The sequence below is a fragment of the Onychostoma macrolepis genome, chromosome 03 (genome assembly GCF_012432095.1).
Source record: "Onychostoma macrolepis isolate SWU-2019 chromosome 03, ASM1243209v1, whole genome shotgun sequence".
NCBI lineage: Eukaryota > Metazoa > Chordata > Actinopteri > Cypriniformes > Cyprinidae > Onychostoma > Onychostoma macrolepis.
In genome coordinates, this window is record NC_081157.1 from 51,744,400 (window position 1) to 51,757,763 (window position 13,364).

The window sequence follows — 13,364 nt, forward strand, 5'->3', positions numbered from 1 at the left end:
TCCTTGAATGTCATTTTTGACCTTAACTAAAATATTATTAAAATTGTCTCTGGCAATCTTATGAATGTTTTTATATATGGTAATGCCCAAATAGATGAAATATTCCTTAATAGGGATAAATGAGGGAATAGAAGAATCAACTTTAACATTGTTAATTGGCATTAAAGCAGATTTGCTCCAATTTATTTTATATCCTGATAAGCTACCAAAATTATCAAATTCCTTAATTATACTAGAGACTGAAACATCAAAGTGGTCTAAATATAGAATAATATCATCAGCGTATAACGAAATACTATGATTATGATCATGAATCTTAATCGATACTTCAGATTTCATGATGGCTTGTGCCAAGGGTTCAAGAGATAAACAAAATAATAAGGGGGAAAGCGGACATCCCTGCCTTGTCCCCCGCTGCAAAGGGAACCGGGGATAATATTAGTCATTAGTTATGACTGATGCTGCAGGTGAGTGGTATGTCTTGATCATAGAAATGAAGTGTTCACCGAAGCCAAAACATTGCAGAACTGCCCACATATAATTCCACTCTAGCCTGTCAAAGGCTTTTTCTGCATCAAGTGAAAAGACCGCACAAGGGGTCGGGTGGGAGTCTGCAAAGTCAAGAATATGAAGGAGTCGACGCATATTGTCAGATGCATTTCGCCCCTTGATAAAACCGGTTTGGTCCTCCTTGATCAGACTATGAATTACCTTCTCCATATGAAAAGCAAAAACTTTAGCATAGATTTTTAGATCACATGGGATAAGGGAAATCGGTCTGTAGCTGGAACAATCTAATGGATCTTTCCTGTTTTTAAGAAGTAATGAAATCAGTTATGTTTTTTGATCTCTATGAAATACCCCATGTTCAATTGCAAAATTAAATTAATCAAGCATAAGTGTCCCTACCAAATCCCAAATTTCCAAATATAATTCAGGGGGGAGACCATCTAGACCCGGCGATTTGCCCTTTTGAAGGCTTTTTAGAGAGACGTGAAGCTCCTCCAAACTTAATGGGGCCTCCAAAGATTCTTTATCCACCTGTGAGATCCGAGGCAATTCCAATTGATCTAAATACTGCTTACAAATTGGTTCATGAAAATCTGTTTCGGCTTTACACAGATTCATGTAAAAACCTTTAAATATGTCATTAATTGTCACAGGTTTCGTGGTGACCTGATCATCCGATGATTTTATTGCACTAATATATGACTTAGACTCGCATTCTTTCAACCTAAGGGCCAATAAATGATTAGGTCTCTCTGATTCAAAATAATATTTTTGCCTAGTTCTATGTAAAATAAATTCCACCTTTGAGTGTGAAAGTAAATCATATTCTTATGTTAAAGAGGACAACTGTGTAGCCTGTTGCTCAGTAAAATGTTGTTTTTGTAGGTTTTGCAATGATTGGATTTTATTTTCTAATTGTGTAAACTGGTGAGTTTTCGCTTTGGCAAGAGTAGAAGAAAAAGATATATCGAATCCTCGTATAGCACACTTAGTCGATTCCCACATTATTTGAGGATCCACATCAGAGGGCATATTGATTTCAAGAAATTCCTTAATATATTCTTTTAGTGAAGTAATGAAAGTCTGATTACTTAATAATGATATGTTAAAGCGCCATCTAGGGGCTTTGGCTTTAATATCGGAAAGAGGAACACTGCACAACACAGCAGAATGATCAGATAATAAAATTGGTAATATAGAGATGGAGGAATTAGACGAAATTAAAGATGGGCTGAGAAATATGTAGTCTATCCTAGAGAAAGTCTTATGTCTATTAGAAAAAAAAGTGAAGTCCTTAGCTTTAGTATTCTGAATTCTCCAAAGATCGAATAAGTTGAGCTCCGTGATAAATTTATTCAGTAATTTAGAGGATGGATTGGCTGTTGTATCAGATTGAGATTTATCCAAAGCAGGATTTATGACAGCATTAAAATCACCACCCACCACTAATGGGCAGTCAGTCTGCTCAAGTAATGTTGGTAACACTTTATTTTGATGGTCCCTTTTGAACATTCTGTTGACAATAAGTAATGTTGCAACTACATGTCAACAAACTCTCATAAGAGTATTAGTAGACTGTCTGCTTCATATCTACTAACTCCTTATTGTGTTGGTCTCCCAACAGATATTCTACTGACTATAAGTAACTTTGCAAGAACGTGTCAACTTAATCAAACCCTAAGCCTACCAGTCAACTAATACACTACTAACACTCTAATGAGAGTTAGTAGAAATGTAGGTGCAACATTACTTATAGTCAATAGAATTTGTTAAAGGGACCATCAAAATAAAGTGAAACCGTAATGTTTTGGAAATCTGTGTAAGGAACACAAAGGTCTGTCTCATTCGGACCATAAATAGAGACCTAACCTATTATTATATATTTTGCATCGGATAAAAACAAATCTACCCTTCTCATTACTACCAAGGTGTTCAATTGTTAAATTGAACTTTCGGTTAACAAGGATAAGCACCCCCTTAGTTTTATTTTGAGCGCAGGAAAAAGCCGCTAATTTATAATATTTGTTCTGAAAACGTGCCACGTCAGATAGTTTTAAATGTGTCTCTTGAATTAGGGCACAGGAAATAGATTTACGGTGTAAATATTCTAACACACAGGTTCGTTTAACAGCAGAATTTAGACCATTCACATTCAGTGATAAAATGTTTAGAGTATGCATTGAATATTCATAATCCCAAGATTGTATTCAATAAATGAAAAAAACCAGAAGCACTTCCATTCTGTAAGTAGCATGTAAATGCTGATGTGCATTTTAGATACCAAACTTCCTAGATGAAAAATCCCTTTAGAAATAAGGTAAAATAAATAAAAGTATAAATGTCTGTTGTAAAAAGTAAAAACAACATAAAAACATGAACAACCAACAACCATAAATATGGAACAACTCAGACCGCAGATTACCGAGAACATAGGTCTGACTGAGCAACAAAAATAGTGATGGTTCGTGACCGATCCACTCCAACGCAAGACATGTCTCCCGAAAAGGCCCACACAGCCCAAAAAATGTTTTAATTAAACCTACTCTCAATTAGTCCCCTCCAAAAGAGAGAGAGAGAAAAAAAAAGCAGTGTCAGTCTTACCAGCAACGAGATCGTTGTACTGGATATATAGACAATATCTCAGTAGTAGAGAGGAGAGAAGAAAAAGCAAAAAATAGATTTTAGCGAGCGGTCCATGTCCATCCTACCCTCATCCCCTACTAGGACAGCTAGAACCATGTCCATCCCGGCCATCAAGTTCCTCCCGCTGGGCCGGAGAGACAGCGGCCGCTGTTCCCCCGTCGCCGCCCCACAGAGCCACGGCATATGTCTTCTGCTGAGACAGGGAGCTGATAAAATCCTCCACTTTCTGAGGGGAATCGAAGCTTTTCTGTTCCCCTTTGTGCCGTAGTTTAAGTACCGCCGGATAGATGAGGAAGGGCTGGAGGCCAAGCGCTGTCATCTTCTTCAAAACCGGACCAAATGCCTTTCTCCTGATCGCTGTAGCTGGACTAAAGTCGGGAAAAAATAGTAGTGTGACATTGTTCTGTGTGCATTTCACCGGATAGGCCTGCCGAGCACCCTTCAGAATATCTGATCTGTCATGCCATCTCAGTACACGAAAAATAAGAGTGCGCGGCCGATCGGAGCCTCTCCCTCCGTCATACACGCGGTGCGCCCGGTCAATCTCAATGTCACGGCCCCTCAAGGAAGGAATCCACTTGGGAAGATTAACTCTGAGGAAACCAGCCGCGTCGGATCCCTCAGCCCCCTCTGGCAGCCCCACCAGTCATACGTTGTTCCTCCTGCACCTGTCCTCCATATCTATCATCTTCTCGGTGAGTCGCTCCAGCTGATTTCTTACATCCGTGACTGCCCTCCTATCCTCACATGCATCTGCTTGAACAGAATCAACGCGGTCACGTGTCTGCTTCGCCGCGGTAGCTATGGCCTCAAACTCCTCTCTTAGCTCTTTAACAGACTTGTTGGTTGCTTGTATGTCCTCACGCAGTTCGCGCAATGCTGGAATCAGTACAGAGTCCATCGCATCTCTTACTGCCGAATTCACAACCGAATTCAAAGTGTTTTGCTGCTCTTTAAATGCTAGTACAATATGGCTAGCAATAGCATTGTCGAGATCCTCTCTGGAGATGGCGGAATCTCTGAATTTTTTCTTCATTGGCGATTGCTCAATCTCTCTTTTTCGATCCCCTTTGTCTGCCTTAGCACTCATGATGGGTCCAATGCAGAGTGGTTCAAATTTTACTGACAGGATCGTATAATATGTGGCATAGTGAGCAGAGCGAAAGACTAAGCTTGCATCGCCGTCGAAGGGTCACGTGATCCCAACTTTTGCCATTGTTCTTTGAAGAGGAACTTCATCTTCGAGTTTATCTGAATCTGAATTGAATCTGCTGGTTTTGAAGATGAAGATGAACTTTATTCACTGTGAAAACTTTAGATAATGTTTCTTTGTCATGTCGCTTGTAATGACAAATTTATCCAGATGATATTTTATTTCACTGCTTGATGCATTATTGTGTCACATTTGGTGAGGAAGCAGCATCAGACCTGAAAGTGCTGGATCTGAAGATGATCTACTTACTGTGATTGTTTTTTATATGACTGTGTAGAGAATATGAACAAGTGAAACGCTTCCCACATGCAGTGCAGTGATACGGTTTCTCTCCAGTGTGGATCCTCTCGTGTTTTTTCAGGGATCCTGACTGATTGAATCTCTTGCCACAGTGTGAACACTTGTAAGGTTTCTCTCCAGTGTGAATCCTCTCATGCAGTTTTAAACAGCTTGCTGTAGTAAAAGTCTTCTCACACTCAAAGCACATGTATTCTCCCACACCAGTATGTATTTTCTGATGTAATTTCAAACTTTGTAGATGTGAAAAACTCTTTCCACACAAATTACATGAATGTGGCTTCTCCTTTATATGAACTCTCAGGTGATTCTTCAGGTCTGAAGCTCTCAAAAATGTTTTGCCGCATTGATCACATGTGTAAAGCTTCTCTCTAGTGTGGATGTTCATGTGTTTCTTTAGGCTTGATGAGTGTCTGAAACTCTTCCCGCATTGATCACATGTGTACAGTTTCTCTCTAGTGTGGATGTTCATGTGCTCCTTAAGGCTTGATGATTGTCTGAAACTCTTCCCGCACTGATCACAAGTGAATGGTTTCTCTCCAGTGTGAATCCTCTCATGCTGTTTTAAACGGCTCGCTGTAGTAAAAGTCTTTTCACACTCAAAGCACATGTAGTCTCTCACATCAGTATGTATTTTCTGATGCACTTTTAGATGTTCTGGACACGAAAAACTCTTTTCACACAAAAGACATGAATGTGGCTTCTCCTTTGTATGAACTCTCAGGTGTTTTTTAAGGTGTGAAGCTCTCAAAAATGTTTTCCCGCATTGATCACATGTGTGCAGTTTCTCTCCAGTGTGGATGTTCATGTGATCCTTAAGGGTTGATGATAGTGTGAAACTCTTCCCGCACTGATCACAAGTGAATGGTTTCTCTCCAGTATGAACTCTCATGTGAACATCAAGATTATATTTGCGTGTGAAACTCTTTCCACACTGAGTGCAGCTGAAAGATTTCATGGCCCCTTTTCTCTTTAAATCTTTCTGTTTGGGTTTTTCTCCACTTCTGGCATGATTTTTCTCCTCAGATTCACTCAATTCTTCTTTCGCTTCATTATCTCCAATCAACTCTGAAACAAAAACAAAAACAGTACATTTGTCAGTAACTCATTAAAAATTTGTTGTTTGGTAAAACACTACTTGTTGGATTTGTGGATATGCAACTAAGATTATTCAATAAACTTTGCTCCTTTTTATCATCATCACTTCGTCTCCTGCTTCTGCTCTTCTCTGGCTTTGCTCAGTCAACTTGTTGGTTGATAAAAGACTGTTAATACAGTTTTGGTACCAGACAAGACTTGATGTTAATGGGTTTTGGGTATCAACTACCCTACTGTCTATTTGTTCAGACACGAGTCAAAACTGATATTTTCTGACAGGATCTGGCATCCGGGACTGGATCTTAACTATCTGGCGTGGAGACTCTAATATGTTTTAATATAGAACTTGATCAATTTAAGTAATACAGGTTGTTATTGTTTTGGTGAAAGTCTGTTTATAAGATCATAAAAAAGTGTGCCCCCCTATGAAAACGAAATGCCCCCCCCATTGAAGATTTTCTGGCGACGGCCCTGCAGCAGGGGCGTAGTTTGTGGGGGGGATGGGGTTGAAATTTATGGAAACCTAGAATCAGGCTATTTATTAATTATTTGATTCGCACCTTCGGCACTTTTATAAACGCTAACCTCATATACGAACTGAACGGAGCACTTATCAGCACAACATGACTGAAGCGCAGCTCTTTTAATTGTGCACAAGCGGCACACAAAAAAAAGTATTCTCGTAGCGTCATCAGTTGAGCCACTGATGTCACATGGACTGTTTTACCGATGTATTTACTACGTTTCTGGATCTGGGAACATTTCAGTTACATTGCTGTCTATGGAGGGTCAGATTGCTCTCCGATTTCATCAGAAATATCTTAATTTGTGTTCTGAAGATGAACGGTCTTACGGGTTTGGAACGATATGAGGGTGAGTTTATTTAAAGACCGCATGTACCCTTTTTTTGTCACTGGTGTTACCTTACTTCTTTGGCAATTTTAAAGGTTTTTATGAAATATTATTTCTCTTTTTATTTCAGCACATGTAGTCAGAGTTACATAAAATAATGATAATGCAACAAATAAGGAGATTATGTTTTATTTATTTTAATCAGGTTTGTTAAAAGTGTGATTGAATGATGTTAGTTAATTTGCACAAACATGTATTTGCTATAACAATGAAAATATTTGAAAAAAACAAGTTATAAACGAGTAATGATACAATCCTTTAAATCTTAACTCTTGAGTTTAGCAGAATTCAATAGATGTAAAATTATTATCATGTCACATGTGACACATTTTATAGAATGTAACAGAAAAAAAACACACAGTGACACCAGTGACATACATAAGACCAAACATCCTTATTCTTCAACTATAATTAACAATTACTAAATTGTTACCTTTGGCATACATTTGCCAATTAATGCAAACTGTTAGTAAAAGAACAGAAACAACATTTTAAAACATTTGAACTAAAACAACTAAAATGTACAACAAACTACAGTACATTGTCTAAACTGCCATTGTCCGCTGCTATTTTATGTCAAGTCAAGTCAAGTCAAGTTGAGCTTTATTGTCATTCCGCTACATGCGGGGGCATACAGTGGAACAAAATGTCGTGCTTCACAGGACCATGGTGCTACATAAATACAGGAATACAGCAATGAAGTAAATCAATATAAACCTATACACAACTATCCTACTGATAGATTTGACTATAAATATACTATATATAAAAAAAATGTTTTACCTATACATAAACTAAAAAATATAAACAATACAAACTATACAAGTGCTTCAGATAAATACTGTACATGTGCGAAGAGTAACATTGTGAGTCAGCATCTGGCTGGGGAACAGTGCAGGATGATTTGTAGTGCATGATCATGTAAACATACGTATATTACTGAGTCTTTTTGTGGGATATGTATACACACAGCAGTGTGTGTGAAAAGTGACTAGTGCGCATAGAGGAGGAGAGTGTGCTACTACAGGTGGTTTGTACAGGCCCACTCACCTGTGTGTAGCACACTTCGATTTCACAAAAAAAGTTCCATAAGTTTCAGATGGTCCATGTTTCAGGAGGTAGGGGGTTTGTATGGGGGTTCAGAGAGGGGCGGGGTGATTTGAGTTCAGGGCTCTCACAGCCAGGGGGAAAAAGCTGTTGAGCAGTCTGGCAGAGCGGGCTTTGATGCTCCGGTACCGTCTTCCTGATGGTAGGAGCTGGAAGAGACTGTGGGAGGGATGTGTGGAGTCCTTCACGATACTATTGGCTTTGCTGGAGCATCGTGTGAGGAAAATGTCCAGGATGGAGGGGAGAGGATGATCCTTGCAGCTGTGTTCACTGTCCGCTGGAGGGGTCTTGCGGTCTGCTGCAGTACAGTTCCCGTACCAGACAGTGATGCAGCTGGTCAGCACACTCTCAATGGTGCCCCTGTAGAAAGTGGTGAGGATGGGTGGAGGGAGACTTGCTCTTTTCAGCCGGCGGAGAAAGTGTAGGCGCTGTTGTGCCTTCTTGGAGAGTGACATGGTGGTCCAGGTGAGATCCTCTGTGATGTGCACCCCCAGGAATTTAGTGCTGCTGACTCTCTCCACAGGCGAGCTGTCGATGGTTAGTGGGGGGGGGGTGATTACCGGAGTTCCTTCTGAAGTCCATCACAACCTCCTTTGTCTTACTCACATTGAGGGACAGGTTGTTAGTGCCACACCATTTCGCCAGCTGTGCCACTTCCTCTCTGTAGTGCGTTTCATCGTTGTTGCTGATGAGAACTACCACTGTTGTGTCATCAGCGAACTTGATGATGTGGTTGGAGCTGGACTTGGCAGTGCAGTCGTGGGTCAGCAGCGTGAAGAGCAGTGGGCTGAGCACACAGCCTTGTGGGACACCTGTGCTCAGTGTGGTAGTGCTCGAGGTGTTGTGGCCGACACGGACTGACTGAGGTCTTCCGGTTAGAAAGTCCAGAATCCAATTACAGAGGGAATTGTTAAGGCCCAGCAGGTTTAGTTTGTTGATGAGCTGTTGTGGGATTATTGTGTTGAATGCTGAGCTGAAGTCAATGAACAGCATTCTAACATAAGAGTCTTTGTTTTCTAGGTGGGTAAGAGCCAGGTGGAGGGTGGAGGAGATTGCATCGTCCGTAGAGCGGTTTGGACGGTATGCAAACTGGAGCGGATCGAGTGTGTTGGGGAGGCTGGTTTTGATGTTGTGCATGACTAACCTCTCAAAGCACTTCATTATGATTGGAGTCAGTGCTATGGGACGGTAGTCATTTAGACAGGACACAGATGATTTCTTTGGTACCGGTATGATTGTTGTGGATTTGAGACATGTGGGGATGACTGCCTGGCTCAGTGAGGTGTTGAAGATATCTGTTAGGACATCTGTCAGCTGTACAGCACAGTCTTTCAGTACACAGCCAGGTATGTTGTCGGGACCCGCAGCCTTGCGTGGGTTGATCCTAGATAGGGTCTTCCTTACGTCGGCTGGAGACAGACAGAGAGCCTGGTCGTTGGGAGGTGTGGGCAGTTTTTGTGCAGGTGTGTCATTCAGCATTTCAAACCGTGAATAAAAGTGGTTGAGTGAATCTGGGAGGGATGTGTCATCATCACAGGCCTGTGGCGGGGGCTTGTAGTCTGCGATGGTCTGAATGGCTTGCCACAGACTCTATGTGTCTCTGCTGTCTGTGAATTGATTGTTGATTTTTTGAGCATATGACCGTTTTCCATTTTTGATGCTGCGGGACAGATTGGCTCTTGCTGTTTTGAGGGCTGCTTTATCTCCTGATCTGAAAGCTTCATCTCTGGTCTTTAGCAGCCCGCAAACCTCTGCTGTCATCCATGGCTTCTGGTTGGCGCGTGTGGTGATGGTCTTGGTGACTGTCACATCATCAGTGCACTTTTTGATGTAAGCAGTCACAGTTTCAGTGTACTCCTGCAGGTCTGTGTGATTGTTGTAGGTGACCGCCTCTTTAAACATGTTCCAGTCTGTGTCCTGGAAGCAGTCCTGCAGTGCTGAGGTAGCATTTTCTGGCCATACCGTGATCTGTTTTTGAACCGGTTTGGCAAGTTTGAGAAGTGGTCTGTATGCTGGGATTAGCATAACAGAGATGTGGTCCGAGTACCCGAGGTGGGGGCGGGGTTCGGCTTTGTATGCATTCTTTTCTGTTGTGTAAACAAAGTCCAGTGTTTTATTTCCCCTTGTTGCAAAGTTCACATGTTGGTAGAACTTTGGCAAAACTGTCTTTAAGTTTGCGTGGTTGAAGTCACCGTCTACGATGAAAAAGCCGTCGGGGTTATTTGTTTGTTGTTCGCTGATGGCGCTGTACAGTTCACGAAGTGCGTCCTTAGCGTTTGCACACGGGGGAATGTAAACCGCGACAATAACAGTGGCCGTGAACTCCCGCGGCAGATAGAACGGTCGACACTTCACAACCATAAACTCCACCAGCGACGAACAGTGTTTTGATACTAACGCAGCATTGTTACACCATTCTTTGCTGATATACACACACAAGCCACCGCCGCGAGTCTTACCAGACAGTGATGAATCTCTGTCCGCTGGGTAGCAGGTTAGCCCGTGTAGCTGAATGGCGGAGTCCGGGATGTTGTCATTTAGCCATGTTTCAGTGGAAACAGACACACAACAATCCCTTGCCTCATGCTGTGTAGACCGACTGAGTTGAATTAAGTCCAGTTTTTTTTCCAGAGAGCGAACGTTTGAGAGCATGAGTGTTGGAAGAGCCGGTCTTGTGGGGTTAGCCCTTAGCCTGGCTCGTATACCTCCGCGCTTACCACGCTTCCGTCCTCTCTCACACCACTTGCGACGCCGCCTTGTGCGGGTAGCGTCAGTAGGCGAGGCCGCGGTCTTGAGGTCCGGCTCCAGCAGTAAACAAAGGCCTCGTAGCTTCTCAGTAGCCGCCAGCGAGAGTTTGTGTTTGTATGTGTTGTCGATATCCAAAAGGCTTTGGCGATCATAGATGTATCCCGGAGTGATCTCCCGATGAATTAGCGGTAAATTGACATTGTTTGGAGACGAACAGACGACATTAAAAGACATAAAAGCACCGTCTTTGGGACCTGGAGAAGCCGCTGCGTCTGACCACTTCGCCATCTTGGATGTCATGCTCTTATACTAGGTTAGGACTAAGAGGTGTTAACTTTGAACTGTCCTCATTTTACATTTCATGGTGCCTTAATTTACTTGCCCAACTGCCCCATAATGAACTCCCAGAATCGCTTATCAATTTGAACTGAACGCTTATTCAGTGCCTGGGGCTCTGAAATCAGGCATATGATCTGGTCATCACCGTACCAGTTAACATCATCTCTGAGGGTGGGCCAGAAAAATGTATTCACTCCGTTCCGGTGCATGCATTTGACTTTCACATTGTTTTCCTCCACCTGCAAGATGATGCCAGGGTAGGGATCATCATCATATTGCACAACACACCACTGCCCGCTGTGATGCTGTTCGATGACACTGGGTCTGAAATCTTTGCCTGTTTGATCAATTGCATCCATATCTACAAGAGTAACCTCCTCTAGGCTGTGGCATGGACAATCAAACACCCCGTCTGCAGCCTGGCAGAAACAGCTTATGTCCCTATATTTGAGAATGCTGGGAGAAACGCTGAGGACCTCATGCATTTTCATGGTGCCTTTAATGGTGAACAGAGGCACTTGTCTTAAACCTTCATCCTTCTTCTCAACTTCTTCCTCACTCACATAGTAGAGTTGCACCTTGCTCGTGTCCTTCAGCAGGTGGAAGAAGCTGTGTGCATCAGGGATATCTTTTCCTTGACGAACTAATGTGTCAGCTGTTCTCTTCAGTGCAGCCCCCACTCCATCTGGTGAACCCTTCCCATGGGATGCCTCGAAGAAGTTCCATGTCACTGTCGAGAGTGACATGGAATGAGGCTCCGTGGATATGATGTAAAAGTTTGAGCGGTTTTTGTATTGGGTGGCAGGGCCATCACTAAAAAAGTGAAGGTTTTGGACATCAGCGTGGTCCTTTTTCAGGAAATGAAGAATAGGGTCCAAATGAGCCCATATAGCTGGTGGACCATGCCTTCTACTGGGGGAGACGGTGCAGAAGGGCATGGGGGCCTGGTTTGCCAGATAAAGCACTCCAGTGTGGAGGGTAGCCTGATTATGTGATCCCCCAAAGTGGACCGACTGGATTTCATTGGAGTATGCTGCTAGGTATCAAACCACATGTTGTCAATCATGGTATACTCACTAAATTAAGTAGTTTAATCCATTTGTATTCTATTTTTTTTTACAATAAAGTAGGTCACACCAGTGATGTCAACTAAAAGCTTCATATGAAACCATGAGATAAATGAGAAAATTTCTGATAACTGAAAAGAGACAGAGGACTAAACATGGGCCTGCCTTCATACATATTCAGGAAAGAGGAAGGAAGAAGTCGAGTGATGCCATCAGTGTGATTTTTTTATTCCAAAATAAAACTTTTGTTAAGCGGTAACACCAGGGGACCACTGTTTTCATTATATATTTTATAATATTTATTTGGCTTCTTTTTTTTCTTTTTTTTATGCCATTTACATCATATATTTGATAGTTATGAATATACTTTTGTATTTAAATGGTAGAAAGTCCTGTTTTTGACCTCAAAATAAAGCATGTTCCCTCTGTACATGGCTGTGGGGACAAGCAGTTTTGTGGTGCTTGGAATTCTATATGACTATATAACTATAGTCAAGTAGAGTTCTATATGAATTCTACTTGACTATATAATTAATTAAAAAATAATAATAATAATGTCACATTGATGTAATTGTGTAAGGTGTAATTGTTCAAATAACATATTGTTTCATTTTAAAATATATATAAAAAAATTGTAACCCTGATGTGTATTTCAATTGTAATATTTCTGTAGTCTAGGGACAGAAAAGTGGCCGTTTCTGTAGAATGACCCATGTACAAAGTGCACAACCACAATACTTGAATACTTTACATCAATTATCTCTCTTTAGCAAAAATATATTTTTTTTTACGTTAATTCACCAAAATGTTGTAGCTCACTTCAGTATGTATCTAACTGAGAGCTAACGTTATGTGTTTAAGTAAAGGTGGATTTATTTTCCTCATTTGTGAAACTATTTGTCCTGAACAACTCCGTATTCAAGTCATCTTTTATGAACGGTGTTGTGTAATATTCAGTTCCTGTGAAAAACTGTTCCAGTGGGTGGAGTTAACGTGAATAGTCATTAGTTCCCCTGTTGTGGGCGTGTCCTTGAAACAACACGCAAACGAATGGAACTGACAATATGAGTGCATGCTCCTCAAATCGCTATGTGTTTAATGGATTATTTCGAAAAGGTAATGAAGTATCAATGTTCAGCATTAAAGCATTAACTGCAACGGTGTCAAAATGATGCATAGTTTTTGTAATAATATGATAAATTTTCTATAAGCTGATTTGCCTGACTGATTACAGGAATACAGCAAAACAAACAATAAGTGAATAACTTATGCTAACCTAGGCTAATATCGTTTGCTTTTTGTTGTTGTTGTTGCTGTTTTTTGATGTGTAGCTTTTATATTCATTTGTGGGGCTTTAATTTATTAATTAATTTATTTTTTAATAGATTAGCCTACATAGTTGTCATTGGAGACTATACTGCAGTGTGTAG

The 13,364-nt window shown here is 41.2% G+C and overlaps 1 protein-coding gene across 1 annotated transcript; it reads right to left on the bottom strand.

The window, feature by feature from the left end:
* Positions 1 to 4,261: 4,261 nt before the first annotated feature.
* On the bottom strand, positions 4,262 to 11,805 carry LOC131535828 (zinc finger protein 345-like). The gene is made up of 2 exons (XM_058768334.1): positions 10,911 to 11,805; positions 4,262 to 5,731 (listed from the first exon to the last, which is right to left on the bottom strand). Exons 1-2 carry the CDS (start codon positions 11,803 to 11,805, stop codon positions 4,608 to 4,610), a joined length of 2,019 nt encoding a protein of 672 aa, XP_058624317.1. The 3' UTR covers positions 4,262 to 4,607.
* Between the last annotated feature and the right edge of the window lie 1,559 nt (positions 11,806 to 13,364).